At 45.5% G+C, this 15236-nt stretch overlaps 1 protein-coding gene across 16 annotated transcripts in view; it reads right to left on the bottom strand.

Annotated features, from left to right (window-relative positions):
• The window catches only part of CRACR2A (calcium release activated channel regulator 2A), a 132196-nt gene that overhangs the window by 70227 nt on the left and 46733 nt on the right, over window positions 1-15236 (bottom strand). For all 16 annotated transcript variants that reach the window (XR_004621191.1, XR_004621192.1, XR_004621189.1 and 13 more), the window contains 2 exons: window positions 8635-8843; window positions 736-847 (listed from right to left, as the gene is read on the bottom strand). Coding sequence is in view for 12 of the 16 variants with exons in the window: in XM_034644973.1 (XP_034500864.1) it covers window positions 736-847; window positions 8635-8808 (286 nt within the window). In the remaining 4 variants the exon portion in view is untranslated. The remainder of the gene's footprint in view (window positions 1-735; window positions 848-8634; window positions 8844-15236) is intronic.

Consider the following 15236-nt stretch of genomic DNA (forward strand, 5'->3'; position numbering starts at 1 on the left):
GCGCATTTACAAGCCTTCTCCATACTCACACTGCCTGTAACATACAGCAGCCTGTCTTATGCTCTTGAGGCAACTACAGGCTCCTAGAGGTCCGGAAGAGCCTCAGATGGTTCTAAACCAACTATATAGCACTTCACGTGAGGCAGACGTGTGGTAAAACTTGCCTGCTGGCCCGTGCCTGCTCTGATCAATATCTGGTCAATATCTGATCTGATGGTGTATCTGGTTTCTTTACCTTGTTCAGGAATCTCTGTTCTCCTTCCTCCTGGGTACCTTCAGAATGACTGGTTTATTCAAACACTCTAGAAATTCCTCTGATAGCGGGTTCCCCTCAACCTGGAAGACTCTGCCAGACCCAGGTTGAAATGAACCGTGCAGCCATTCCCCTGGGTTGTGCACTGGTATCATGGGGAGGAAAGGAGATGTAGAGGCTGGAAACCTCATCTCGGCTCCCCCTTTTATGCCAAGGCCTCTACCCAAGCTTTCCTGCATTCCCCTTGCCCTTCTCAGGTTGGAGAGGATTTGGCCATGATGATGTAGTAGGAATGGAGAGAACAGTAGTGTGAACAGCTACACGGACACAGGAAAGAGGCCCAAGTAATCCAAAGCCTGGAAACTTCTGGAGGTCAGGGAAGCTTGGGTTACACAGACCCGCAGCTCTGGTGGGGGACGTGTGCACCTTACATAGCTGTAGGTGGGTGCATGCCCTGGGGCCCTGCACCCACCAGAACTTACTAAACCCACTGGTGAACTCCTCTGGTGTCAGAAAGCCATTGCCGTCAGCATCCAGGGCATCAAACACATCCTCCAGGTCCTCCAGGCTGAGGGGTAACTCCTCATGGAGCCTCTGAAAGCAATCCAGACGGCCCTGGTCAACACTCAGATCATCGTGGAGGGCTGTCCAGGGACAGCAGAGCTTTCTGCCAAAAATGTCTAGAGTTGTCCCTGTCCTACCAAAGACCCCTTTACCATCCTTCTCCCTCCTTTGAATGTTACAACACTGACTATTTGTTGGGTGCCTACTAATGTGCTAGACAGCTTGCTAGGGTACTTAGTTATCAATATATTTATAAACGTGCATATTTGTATTTAATTCTCATGACAATCCTTTAGGTGGGCATTATTATCCCCACTTTATAGACGAAGGGTGAGGTTCAAGTTCCCTGCCCGAAGGTCACCTCACCAGTAAGTAACAATGCCAGGAGTCAATCCAGGTCTGACTCCAAAGCTGGCCCTCTTCACAACCATAGAGAATGGAAACTGTACACGACTGAGTCCTGTTGTAGGATAATAGCTGCACGACATGGTGGCGTCAGGTTAAATGAGAGAGCACACATAAAGAACACGGCTCAGTGCCATGGCCAATAAAAGGTAGTAGGGAGGCAGAGACAGAGAGAGAGAGACAGAGCGATCCACTGACCCACCAAGGCCGTTCAGCAAGTGAATGACAGAGGAATGAGGTTTCACAGTCAGTCTTCCCTGCTCTCCCAAACCGCGCACCACCACCACCACCCCTGCCCTGGTAGCTCCCCTGCTAAGATGCAGGCAGAGAGCACACTCTCAGAAGCTTTCCCTGATGGAGGCTGCTCAGTATCTTTGGGCCCCAGCACCACACTGGTCAGTTTCTGTGGACACACATTTTGATCCTTTAGCTCTGAGGGGATGCTGCATAAGCCCCCTTCTTCTGTGTAAGTGACCCACACCTATCATTCCAGGCTGTGCCCCCCACTTCTGCTCCCTACTGGCTCTCAACTAATTCCCGAAAAGATGTTAACTGCCACGGGCTTAAGGTATCAATCCCCCCAAGAGCATGTGTGTTCTTAAGGGGAATTGGATAAGATGGTGTGCAAGGAAGTTATAAATCAACACTGAACCGAGTCTTGGCCTGACTAGGACCACACAGAATGGGAGGGCACGGACCAGCTGCTGGGTCAGGGAGCCAGTGGCTGAGTTCCTGACGCTTCCCTCTGGCCTTCTGCCTGATGTGCTGTGGCCCCAGGCCAAGGCTGATTTGCATCGTTGAAGCAAGTGTTCTCTTACACCCTAATAATCTAAGTCTCCAAACGAGGACTCCCCAGGGGAGTTCATTATAGCGCAGCTGACCCTCTCCCTTCCTCCCTGTTACCTAAGGGACAACTGCACGAAACTGTGGGTGTGCAAGTGGCTGACAGCTGAAGATAAGGGACATGGGGCTGTAGGAAGGAAGGTTTATACACATCCGAACAACGACAACGAGCTGGCAGGTGTGAAAGCCCATAACATAACTTGCAAGAACACTTGGCTTGATCCTATGGCAATCTTCCTGCTGATAAGCCATAAAGTTTAATTTGGCAGGTCGTGCATTAAGGGAGACTGTGAGGCATTACAAAGTGGAAAGATAGGATGATGTGGAAGCCATTTAGAAGAACTGAATTAAATATGAATGAGTTTTTTAGAAAGGAAGGGAGTGAGAGCGTGTGCAAAGAGTCTAGAAGCGCATCTGCTTAGCACACAGAAGAATCTCAGGCTTATCAACAATCCATAAACCAGCCGTCTCAGAAGCCACAGTAAGAGAATGTGGGGTGAGGAGTGAGTCGATTTTCAAGGAGGAAGCTTATTAGCTCCATCGGAAACCAAAGGCATCACAGGGGAGGTAGAGTGAAAACCCAAGCGACTCTGGTCCATTCCTCGGGGTAATCCTCCCTCCCTCCCTGCTGTCAGCCTTGGATCGCTGGCTCTGATCTGTGGTGTGCCTCACACAGCGCTGGAGCTAGAAATGGGCTGCAAGGGGGCTGCAGAGGTTGGTGGGACCCTCAACTTGCCTTTCCCAAAATCACCCCACATGTGGGGACCTCTCCTCTCGTTAGCTGTCAAACCCCCCCTTTAGGCTCCATTCTTGAATCTAACACAAATCCTCCACCACCAAATCCCAGCCTCTCTGTCTACACCGCAGGCTGGTTTCCTCTTTCTGTTGTCAGTGAACCTGGGGAAGCAATATTAGCTCCTCCCCATAGTTTTTACTCTTCCTGTCCCGGCAAATTAGTACTGAGTGCTCCTTCAGCCTTCTCTGCAGCCTGCACCACGCCAGATGTGTTAACCTCTCTTCATTGGCCCTACTTGAAAAATCCTTTATTCTTAATAACCATAATCATCTCCTATTTATCTCTGTTCTCAGGGCCTGCAGAGCCACGTAAAACCAACTTATTCTGGTCTTGTCTTGTGGGCACCTGGTGCTGTCTACATTTTCAACTAAGTGAGGTAAGCAGAGTGAAGGCGGGACAAGATGATTCATTTCACCAATCCACTAGCCTGCAAGGCTCCAGATTTGCCTAAAGTCACAGTGGAGACCAGTGCTGGGATTGAAGAGCTGATTTCCCATTCAGGGCTTCAGCTATAGTCAAATGGTCCTCTGCCAAGTTCTCTCTAGAATTCCCTCCTGGGCATTACCATTCCTGCCTACCCCCCAACCACCAAAAGTCTCTCTGGCCAGCAGCACCACGTCCTAGCCTTCCAGAGATCCTGTTTCACTTGTACATCCTGTTTCACTTCCACGCCCATCTGGAAGGGCAGGCGGGGGAAGGAGGAGCAATGGGGAAGAAGTCAGCTGGTCCTCTTCATACCCCATGCCCCCGGAGCTCTGTGAAACCCCACCACTCTTTGAAGGCCTGCCTCCCTCCACTGCCATCAAGCTGGCTCTGAATTCCTGCCTCATTCAGGCTCAGCAGCCCCCGGGGCAAGCCCAGCTGTGGGGGTCCCCCAAAATACATTTCCTTCTTTCATCGGTCTCACATCAGCTTATATTTTATATACTGATAGATGTGATTAGTTGATGAGTGTCTGCTCCTTCAGTGGACTGGAAGCTCTGAGACAGGGACCCCGTTCATTTTCCCTCACCATCGTGTTCCCAGATAGCTCAGTGCTGACCGACAAGGAGTATTCAGATACTTGTTGAATGAATGAATAAATAACTGAGTGGCTAAGAGTGATGGCAGGAGACCCTGAACTCTTATCTAGGAAGCACTGGTCTGGACCTCTCAGGCTCCCTATTCAGACCAGCACACCTGCTGATTCTCAGCAAGGTCTTACAGACTGGACACTTTACAGGACCTGGAACAGGAAGCAATCCTGTAGCAGCAGTGCTGAGGGCTGGGACTCCCAGAACCACAGAGCAACGCTGTCTTCGGCTAGTCATCAGGCAGACCCCTCTACCTTCCTGGTCACCAACCAGTAGCACACCTCATGCAGCTGACAGTGAATGGGTGCACAGCTTCCAACACGTCCATGGAAAACTCATTAAAGAGAAAACCAGAGGCGCCTGGGTGGCTCAGTCGGTTGGGCATCTGCCTTTGGCCCAGGTCATGATCCCAAGGTCCTGGGATCAAGCCCCACATCAGGCTCCTTGGGCTGCTTCTCCCTCTCCCTGCCGCAACCCCTGCTTGTGCTTTTTCTCTCTGTCAAATAGATAAATAAAGTCTTTAAAAAAAAAAAAAAAGGACAGATACTGTGTCATCCCACTTGGGATAGTTAAATTCATAGAGACAGAAAGTAGAATGGTGGTTGCCAGGGGCTGCGGGCAGGAGGCAATGGGAGTTAGTGTTTAATGGGTACCGAGTTTCCATTTTGGAAGATGCTAACAGTTCTAGAGATGATGGTGGTGATGGTTGCATAACAACATGAATGTACTTAATGCCACTGAGCTGTATACTTATAAATGGTTCAGATGGTAAATTTTATGTGTATTTTGCCACAATTTAAAAAATCACAGTGTGGAGGACATCGAGGACTGAGATAAGACATGGGGTGCGATTCCCCATCCCCCACTCCCAACACACACACACACACACACACACACACACAGATATTTATGGAGGGATTTCCAGGTTCCCGTCTCAGGGCCAAGTGCTTTATGTGCATCCATTCATTTAATTCTCTTCTAACGCGGGAGGTACTATAAATAATTCACAGATGAAGAACTGTGGCCTAGGGGGCTTAAGAGCCTCACACAAATTCACATGCTACTAAGTTGCAGATTCAGGGTTAAAATTCGGTTCAATTTGCTACAAAAATCCTAGAAAGTCTTGTTAATCTAAACCAGGAATCATCTAACTTTTCCTGTGAAGGACTGGATAGTACGTATTTTAGGCTGTGCAGGCCCCTTGGTCCTTGTCACAGCCCTTCAGCTCTGCTGCTGTAGCCCAAACCTGCCAGGGACACTTTCTAAATGAAGGAGCACAGCTGCGTTCCAATAAAACTTTATTTGCACAAATAGGCACTATTTGGTTGGTTTGTCAACTCTAGATGATTCTTAACAGCTTGGCTAGTCTAGGAACTCTGAGCAGTGTTGGGAGGCAGGTGCTTGGCATTGGTAGGTATTCATTTCACTCTGAAAAATCAAGGAAATGGGGTTTTTGAGGTTCTAGGTTTCTTCAGAGAGATCTCCGGCCCATGCTGACACCATCGCCCTCTCTGGGCTTTCATGCCCTTCCAGCCTGGCTTCTAATGTCCCTCTGTCCCTTAGAGGCAGGACAGACTTCGTCTTGGGGCCCTCAGCCCCATGACTCTGCTTGTCTAGAGGACTGCACCAGACATCACCCCACAAAGCAGTCTTCACCTCATTTCTGCCTGGAGTAATCGCCATGAAACCCAGAGAGGTTCCTCGTGGAGAGCAGAGTGAGGTCTGAGGGGCCATGGCTGGAGCTGAGGTTTCTCAAACCGCTGCCTACGGTCTGTTCACACAGGTTGGTCCTGCCATCCGCCAACCCTATAGTAGAATGTCTGCACATGGAGCCCAAGCATAGGGCTTGCGCCCCTGCCCTCAGTGCGGCCCGCTTGGGTTCCTCCACGTTTCTCCAGGGTCCCCAGAGGAAAAAGTTTCTCCCAGACCCTGCTCCTTCCCTTCTGCGGTCCCTGCTCTAGGGAGGTGCTTAACTGTCTCATTCCTTTTTCAAAAGGAGAGCAAGATCCTCCCCACCATCTTATTCTAACTCTGCTTCTCCACCCGCCTCTTCCAGCCCTTAGGTTTGCCCTGCCATGTGGCTCATGACCTCTCCTCCCTTGAGAGCCATTCCTTGCTTCAAAGGGCCTTTCCTGGGGGATGAATCTGTGTGTGTCTGTGCACCTTCTGAGCTCTTCTCCTTCCGGTTCCCATGAGGCTGGGCTGGCAGCTGAGGTTGAGCAAGACGATGGCAGCCGGGTGTGAGGAGCTGACCACCCACCAAAGCAGCTCTGTGAGGGAGTGACGAGCAACAGACAGATGTCTGTAGGTTCTTTCTGGGAGAAGCAAGGGGCATGTGGGGTTTCCACAGAGAGCCCAGGGCTGGCCATGAGTGGGTTACTGTTCTCCGCTTACCTCTTTCCAGCCCATCGTCCTCCAGACAGGACCAGGGAAAGCAGCAAAGACAGTGCTAAGTGCTCTGGATGGCACTTTCTCAGCCTAAAGAATGAAAACTTTCAAATGCTTCACTGTCCACAGGTACACAGAAGCTTCAGGAAAAAAGGAGCTGGTAGAAGTAAATGTCACGGATGCCGCAGCAACTACCAGGTAGGGTGTCTACCCCCTTCTCCTCCTGCCTGGGTCGGGAGCAAGGACTGAGGAGGAATGGAGCTGAGGTGCTATCTCTGGAACTCGACGTTATGACCCCTTCCGGGTCTAATACGTATGCTGTCGTACAATTGATACCTTAAATTCACCACGGCTCTTCCTCCCTTCATGAAAGAGTGGGCTTCAGAGACGGTTAATTGGGATCTATACAGAGCGGAGGTGCTGAGTTGCACCACGCTGTGGCTCAGAGTTGACCCTCGGTAAATATGAACTCCCTTTTCTTTCCAGAAGGGATAGTCAAGTGTTAAGCACACCGTGAAAACCACCGCCACCAACCACCACTACCGCAGACCTACCAAGGACAATTACGAAGTTCACAGACAGGGTGGCTCCAAGGTTTCCTCAAAGCGCACTGAGTCTAGCCTTCCTTGGGGAGTGTGACTTGGGGAATGAGTGTCCATGACAGAAATGTACTGGGCGGTCAGCTACAAGGGTGTTCCAAGCTCACTTGCAGGCTAAGCGAGCCCTGTCCTCCAGGTCTTTTCCCTCAATTTGTGCAGCTACTGTACGGTGGAAGAGCTCTGGGAACACCCGAAGCCTGAAAACACCATCCTCTGGGGCTGGGGAGAGAAAGACCCCACCGCCTTTCAGCCAGGTCACAAGGTTCCGCTCTTCACAGCTCCCACATGCACCCCACACGGGGCTGGTGCCCACCAAGGTCTACAGTCCCCTGCCCAACCTTAGTGTATTCTGAAAAGCCAAATTTAAGAAAAGAGAACTTGACCATTGCAAGACTTCCCTTCCAACTGCTCGGCTATGTATCTCTCCCCGAAATGCTCTTGACAAAGCGAATGATGGAAAGGCTGCGGAAGGGTTGCTCCCAGCATGTTCTGGTTGAAGATGCATTTTATTTACTCACGTCAGATGAAGTCATTAGGGACTTATGTGAGACCCTGGGAGGAAGCCTTCGACATGAATGGTGGAAAGTCACTAGACCAGCGGGTGGCAAAACTAGGCCCCTAGGTCATATATTGGACCCACCACCTGTTTTTTATGGACAGTGAATTAAGACCGGCTTTTACATTTTTTTAAAGATTTTATTTATTTATTTGACGGAGACAGAGACAGCCAGTGAGAGAGGGAACACAAGCAGGGGGAGTGGGAGAGGAAGAAGCAAGCTTCCAGCGGAGGAGCCTGATGTGGGGCTCGATCCCAGAGCACCGGTATCACGCCCTGAGCTGAAGGCAGCTGCTTAACGACTGAGCCACCCAGGTGTCCCTGGCTTTTACATTTTTAATAATTTTTTATTCAAGTATAATTAACATACCATGTATCAGTTTCAGGTGTCCAATATAATGTTAAATGTTTGAAAAAAAGCAGAAGAATATTTGGTGGCACGCAAAAATCATATAAAATTCAAATTTCAGTGTCCATAAATAAAGTTTTATCAGAACAGAGCTGAGCTCATCTGTTTACATGCTGCCCGTGGCCCTCGAGCGGCAACACGGTGGTGAGCAGTCGTGGTGGTGCACGTGGCCCACAGGACCTCAAATCCTTATTCTCCAGCCTGTTATAGAGAGTTTGCTGAGCCCTGCACTAGGCAATGGTGTGCACTGGGTTCTGCAGTCTCTCTCTTGGGACATAATGACAAGGGGTTGAGTGCGGTCAGGTGTGAGGGCGAGGGACAGAGAAGAGGAGCTCCAGAAGTGCCTTTCTCTCCTGCTGTTGGCACCTGTCACTGGGCCTGCTCGGAAGGCACACACAGCACCCTGGCAGAGCTCAGGGCTCTGTGGTGAAGCCACATGCTGGCACCTTTCCACTTTGTCCCAGAAAGTTCTCGCCATGTCTTACTCAAGTCTCTTATATCGCTATTGCCATTTTCCACAGTCCAGGGAGTTACTGAGTCGGAGAGGGGAAACAATCTCTGAGTTTGACGGCAAGCAAAGGCCAGAAAGGGAACAAACCCAGGAGATCTGGCTCCCAGTAGAGTTTGGACTGACACCTCCTTCCAGGGAAGAGTAGATGGCATCTTTTTCTACCCCCAGTGGGGCAGGCCCTATCCCAAGACAGGAAGACCCATGCCATTTGGCATTCCAGGTAGGGAGGCCTCTTACCTGCATGTCCCTCCTGGCGATGAAGCCCTTGCCTTCTGTGTCGCAGGTCTGAAAGAATTCCCGTGCCTTGTTCCGCATGGCCAGCTCCAGGGGACCCAGGCAGGCCCCACTCTCCTTTGGACCCTGGCCAGGTCTCTGGGGTCTAGGGACCACTCTCCTGTCAGGGGTAGCCATCTGGGTTAGTCAATATCTTCAAGTCTTTGCGGAACCTGAACACAGAAGATGAGAGAGACAAGTGGGTGTGGCGTGGATGGAATGAGGTGTGCCTGGCCTCTCTTAGCAACCACCTCCTCATTAGCAGAAGATCAGGACAAGGGGAAATGTGCTGTGATCAATAATAGATCAGCCAGCCCATCAAAGAAAGAAGAGGGGAAAAAACCCAGACATTTCCAGATTGAAAAGAGGTGGGTAGAAGAAGCCTAAAAACGACTTCTCCCCATTTAAACTAACAGCAACAAAGCAGACCCTGATAGACCAGCTACGACTCATTGAGTGTTTACTTGGAGGCACGCACCATGCCTTGGTCTCCTATATATACTTTCTCGTTTGTTTCTCACATCCTTCTGAGATAGAGATTATCATCGTCATGTTATTGATGTTCAGAGATTAGAGTGACTTGACCAAGGCCAAACAGCAAGTTAATTTAAAAATGGAGATTTAAATCCGAACTCATGGAACTTGTCTTGGCTCTTTATCCTACATTGTCCAGGCACTTCAGCATTCCCAAGGGTGGAGAGCCCTCCTCACTCAGATGCAGCATCTCCTAGGTCATTCACAATCAACAAGTTCTTGGTGAGCTCTTAGCTCATGTTGCAGACCTCTGCGGGGCCCGGGAGCCTGCAGATGAGAGTGGATGGAAGGAGGGAGGTGCGCCAGGGCCTCAAGGAGCTTCCTGTTCTACTGGACTTGCCAGGCCGAGTCTGGGGACACCCATGGCTGTCTCCAGCCAACACAGATTCACAAAACATATACACTGATCTGATTTTGAAAGCCCTTCCAGGAGTTTTTTCAGAGGGTGCATTGTGATGTGATGCTATGGAAGAAGGTTTGCAGAAACCCGCCTCTAGTCCGGACTCTGCTGCTACTTTGGTAGCAGTACCGAACAAGTCAGTGCCTGTCTGGTCTTGGTGTCCTCATCTGTGTAATAACAAGACTGAACCTATTTGTCTTTAAGGTCCCTTCTGCCTCTGACTGTAAGTCTATGAAATTTCAACAGAAGAAATTGTTATTAGCAAAAAAATTGGGTTAATGCGATGAAAGGCAGAATCAAAATCCTTGGAGTTTTTTATTTGAAGACTTTTTGGAAGTAGGCTAGGTCCACATTTTCAGTATATGACAGTATTTGAATGTTAAAATATAGATACACACTATAATGCATTTTGGGGAAATGCAGAAAATGAAGTTCTAAATCATATCTCCTGTGCCATGCTCAGAAAAAAGGTGGAAAATCACTGTATCTGCAGGTGAATTTGTCTGATTAACAGAGCCCAGAGTTCTGGCTCAGTTACATTGTAAGTCCAAAGTAATCTATGATTCCAGTCAACATTTTCGACCTGCCAGATGTGTCAGGAGCTGTGGGCCCAGAACTAGAAGACTACCCCTGGCCTCAGGAATGCACTCTGTGTAACAGAGCCCTGACAAGGTACAGCAGACTTCATCTTCTCACTCCACTTGGGCGGGACAATGGGCCCCCATCTGACTCTTCTGACAAGGCCCTCCCTCCAGAATCGAGTGTTTCTCTTCATCACTACATAGTGTGAACTGGCCATTACCTAATCATAGACAGATTTAACATTTCTATTCTCTCTTCCCCAGAGGGAACTAACTGCCTTAGTTATAAGTCCCAAGAGAGTGGGGGCTGTTTCTACGCAGCTTATGTGCATTGCCCGGAACATCTATGTGCAACTCTGAGCTTAGGAATGGCTTTGGGGTAATAACAGTGGTAACATCTGAGCGTTTATAAATGCACAGCGCGAGCAGAACTGTCTGTGTCTTCCTGCTACCTAGCCAGGACTGTCTCAACGTCTCTGCCCTCCAGGAGCCCCTACTCCATTCCCACCTGCTCTTCCCAGAAGACTGGACTAATAACACCTGTCATTCCTTGAGGGTTTTCTCTTGTCAGCCCCCTAACATACTTCATTCTGATAGAACCTGATAGCCCCCTGTTAGGTAAGCATGAGTAGGATTCCCATCATACAGAGGAGGAAACTGAGTTTAGGAAAAGTTAAGCAACTTGGATCAAGGTCTAGTATAGTTAGAGACCTTATGTACTATACCGTATCGCCTTCCTATCATGGGTCCCAACTGTGGGCTTACTCTAAATGGTCTACTTATCGCCAACAGATAACAGCCTAAGTCACCTTCCAGAGGCATATTCATCATTTTAACATGTATCATTCATTCTCATCTATCAGTTACCCTTTAGCAGGCTCTAAGCTAACACTGAAAAATGCAAACCTGAATAAGACATGATCCCTGCTGTTAATGAATGAGCCTCAAATGGTGGGATTTTAGTTATGGTAACTGGCAGTAAAGGAGGGTATTTGGGGTTAGGTCCGACCTCCTTTCCCTCAAAATAGACTACATAGCAATCAACTACTGCTGACCACTTATGTGAGCTTAAGCCTCTGAGCCATTCTGGGCCAGGCAATTAGTAGAGATGATCTCTCAGTTCTGGGTCTGACTTTTTCTGGCTCTCTGCCTTCCTGACCCATGTCACAGGTGATGTGAGAGAGCCAATCTAGTAGTTCTAAAGCAGCCAGCTATGAACAACTACTAGATAGGCACCATGTCTTATTTGATGTTAACCCCAGTTCCTAGCCCAGAATATAGTATATAGTCAGGCTCATTGTCTGTTGAATAAAAGAAGACCAATTTTTGGCTGAATTCTTTGCAGGGAAGTCTAAAAACACTTGTATTTCAATCAGATAGCTCTACATGCGGGATTTTTATCTCATAAAGAATAAATTCAGACTTCCATTTCCAGAAAAGATGGAGTAACAGGGACTGAATTAACTTTTCCAAGTGAAATAATAGAAAACCCAAACAAAATATATTTTTAAAAATTCTTTCTAGGACACTGGACATCAGGCCGTGAAGGACAGTGATCCCTCAGCAGGGTCAGGACTAGGGTGAGCTGAAGGAGGTTCCTAAAGTGCAAAACGAAAGGAGACATTTACTCTCAGGTACTAGCCCTGTCCTTGCACAGCTCTGAAAGTGAGTGTCTTAAGGGTGAGACATCTAAGGTAAATATTTAAAGAGAAATCCATTCTGAAAACTGTGCATTGGAGAGTGATTATCTTCTTAAACTTTGTACCTCAGGGACCTTACTCACTTCACCCTAGCCCAAAGCCTGTTTGTGACAGATGGGAAACAAACAAAAGGAGCCCTATTATTGCCTAGAGAGTTTTTAAGCCACGAAACAGGGAAGGGAAATCCAGGCAGAGGCTGGCAGACTCTCCAAGTTGAGGAAACCCAACTATATGCTCCCTCCAGGAAGTATAGCTTAAACATTATATGACACAAATAAGTTAAAAGCAAAAGGTTAGAAAAATATATACCATGTTAATATTAGCCAGGAGAAAGCTGAATATTAATACCAGGCAGAGTTTATTCTAGAACCAAGAATATTAATGAGAATAAAGAAAGTAATTCATAATGATAAAGAAATCAATTCATCAATAAGATAATAATCCTAAATATTTACACAATTAATAACAGGGCTTTAAAATGCATGAGGCAAAAAATGATAGAACTGCAAGGAGAAATAGACAAATCCACAGTCACATTCAAAGATTTCAATATCCCTCTATCAATAATTAATAAAACAAGTAGACTGAAATCAGCAAAGATACAGAAGTAAACAATGCTGTCAACCATCTTGACCTAATTGACATTTGCAGAATACTCTACCCAACAAAAGCTAAATGTATTTTCTTTTTAAGTGCACATGGAATATTTACCAAGACAGTCCATACTTTGGTCCACAAAACAAGTTTCAATAAATTTTAAAGTATTCAAGTCATATAAAGTATGTACTTTAACCACAGGGAATTACATTAGAACCAATAACAGAAAGACCACTAGAATATCCCCAAATATGTGAAAACTACATAACAGACTTATAAATAACTCACGGGTCAAAGAAGAAAAAGAAAGGAAAATGAAAAAGTATTTTTTTAAGATTTTATTTATTTATTTGAGAGAGACAGCCAGCGAGAGAGGGAACACAAGCAGGGGGAGTGGGAGAGGAAGAAGCAGGCTCCCAGCGGAGGAGCCTGATGTGGGGCTCGATCCCAGAACTCCGGGATCGCCCTGAGCTGAAGGCAGATGCTTAACGACTGAGCCACCCAGGCGTCCCTGAAAAAGAATTTTGAACTAAGTGAAAATAAAAGCACAATATATCAAATTTGGTAGGATACTGCTAAAATACTACTCAGGGGAAAAAAATTATCTAGACACACATATTAGAAGAGAAGAAAGATTTCAAATCAATGACCTCAGGTTCTGCTTTAAGAAACTGGAAAGAGAAGAGCAAATTATACCCAAAGTAAGGAGAAAAATACAAAGAGCCTGAGCAGAAATCAGTGAAATAGAAAACAGAAAAACAATACAGAAAATTAACAAAAATAAAAGCTCGCTTTTAAAGAAGATCAATAAAGTGAGAAGACACAAATTGTAATATCAGAAATTTGAGAGGTGACATATTACAAACTCTATAGACATTAAAAGGCTAAGAGAATGTTATGAACAATTCTATGCCAATAAATTTGACAATTTAGATGAGATGGACAAATTCTTTGAAAATCACTAAATATCAAAGCTCACTTGAGAGGAAATAGGTAAAATAGGTAACACAACTGAAGAAATTGAACTGATGGTGACAACCCTTCCTACAAGAAAACTCAAGGCCCAGATGGCTGTATTGATGAACACTACAAATATTTGAAGAAAAACTAATACCAGTTCTATGCAAACTTTCCAGAAAACAGAAGAATATGAAATACTTCCTAACATAGTCTATGAGGCCAGGATTACCTGCTACCAAAACTGGACAAAGACATTACAAGAAAAGAAAAAGTCAGGCAATATCCCTTATGAACATAGATGCAAAAATTCTTTAGGAAATTTTAGCAGATTGAATCCAACACCATATATAAAAACAATAAATACATCTTGACCAAGTGGAGTTCTATCCCAGGAATGAGAAAATGGTTTAACATTTGAAAATCAACAATGTAATTCACCATATTAACAAGTTGAAAGAGAGAAACCTATGATCATCTCAGTAGATGCAGAAAAAGCATTTGACAAAACCCTACGTCCACTCCTGATAAGAAGTCTCAGAAAACCAGGACTAGGAAGGAGTTTGCCCAACCTGAAAAAGGGCATCTACAAAAAACCCAACAGCTGATATCACACTTAATGGTAATAAGCCAGATGCTTTCCCCCTATGATCAAGAAAAAGACAAGAATGTCTACTCTTAATGCTTTATCTAACATTGTGTTGGAGATTCTAGCCAGTTCACTGAGGCAAGAAAAGAAAAAAAAAAGTCCAGATTGGACATGGATAAAGTAAAATCATCTTTACTCCCAGGCAACATGAGTCTATGTAGAAATTCTGGTGAAATTCACAAAAACCTACTCGAACTAATAAGTGAGTTTGACAAGGTTAAGAGATATAAGCTTTCTCTACAAAAATCAATTGTATTTCTGTACAGCAACAACAAAAACTTGAAATTGAAATAAAAATACCATTTACAATAGCATCAAAAATATGAAATACTTGGGGATACAGCTGACAAAAATATGTAATATCTGTATATAGAAAGCTTCAAAATATTGATGAGAGAAATTAGAGAAGACCAAAACAAATGGGTGAATATTCATATTCATGGTTTGGAAGAGTCTGTACTATCAAGATGTCATTTCTCCCTAAATTTGTCTCTAGATTCATTCCAATCTCAATCAAAATCCCAGCACACTTTTTGCTGAAATTGACAAGCCAATCTAAAATTCATATTGAGATGCAAAGTACCTAGAATCACCAAAACAATTTTTAAAAAGAACAACATTGGAAAACTAACACTCTCTGATTTCAAAACTTATTTTAAATCTATAGTAATAAAGGCACTGACTATGGTATTGGCACAAAGACCAAAAAAAAAAAAAGAGAGAGAGAGAGAGAGAGATAAATGGAACAAAATAGAAAATGGACAATCCAGAAATAGACCCATATATGTAACTGATTTTTGACAAGAATGCAAAGGCAATGCAGTGGAGAAAGAATAATCTTTTCAGCAAATGGGACTGGAATAATTGGATACCCATTTGCAAAAAAAAAAAAGGAATGTCAATGCATACCTTACACCACATACAAAAGTTGGCTCAAAATGGATCATAGACCTAAATATAATATCTAATACTATAAAACTACAAGGAGAAAATGTCCTTGTGACCTTGGCTTAGGCGAAGATTCCTTAGGTCTAACAACAATAGCATAATACTTAAAAAAATGGATAAATTGGACTGAGTGAAATTTTTAAATTTCTGTTGTTTGAAAGATGCCATTTAAGTACAGATTGGGAAAAAATATTTGCAAA

Source organism: Ailuropoda melanoleuca, chromosome 16 (assembly GCF_002007445.2).
Source record: "Ailuropoda melanoleuca isolate Jingjing chromosome 16, ASM200744v2, whole genome shotgun sequence".
NCBI lineage: Eukaryota > Metazoa > Chordata > Mammalia > Carnivora > Ursidae > Ailuropoda > Ailuropoda melanoleuca.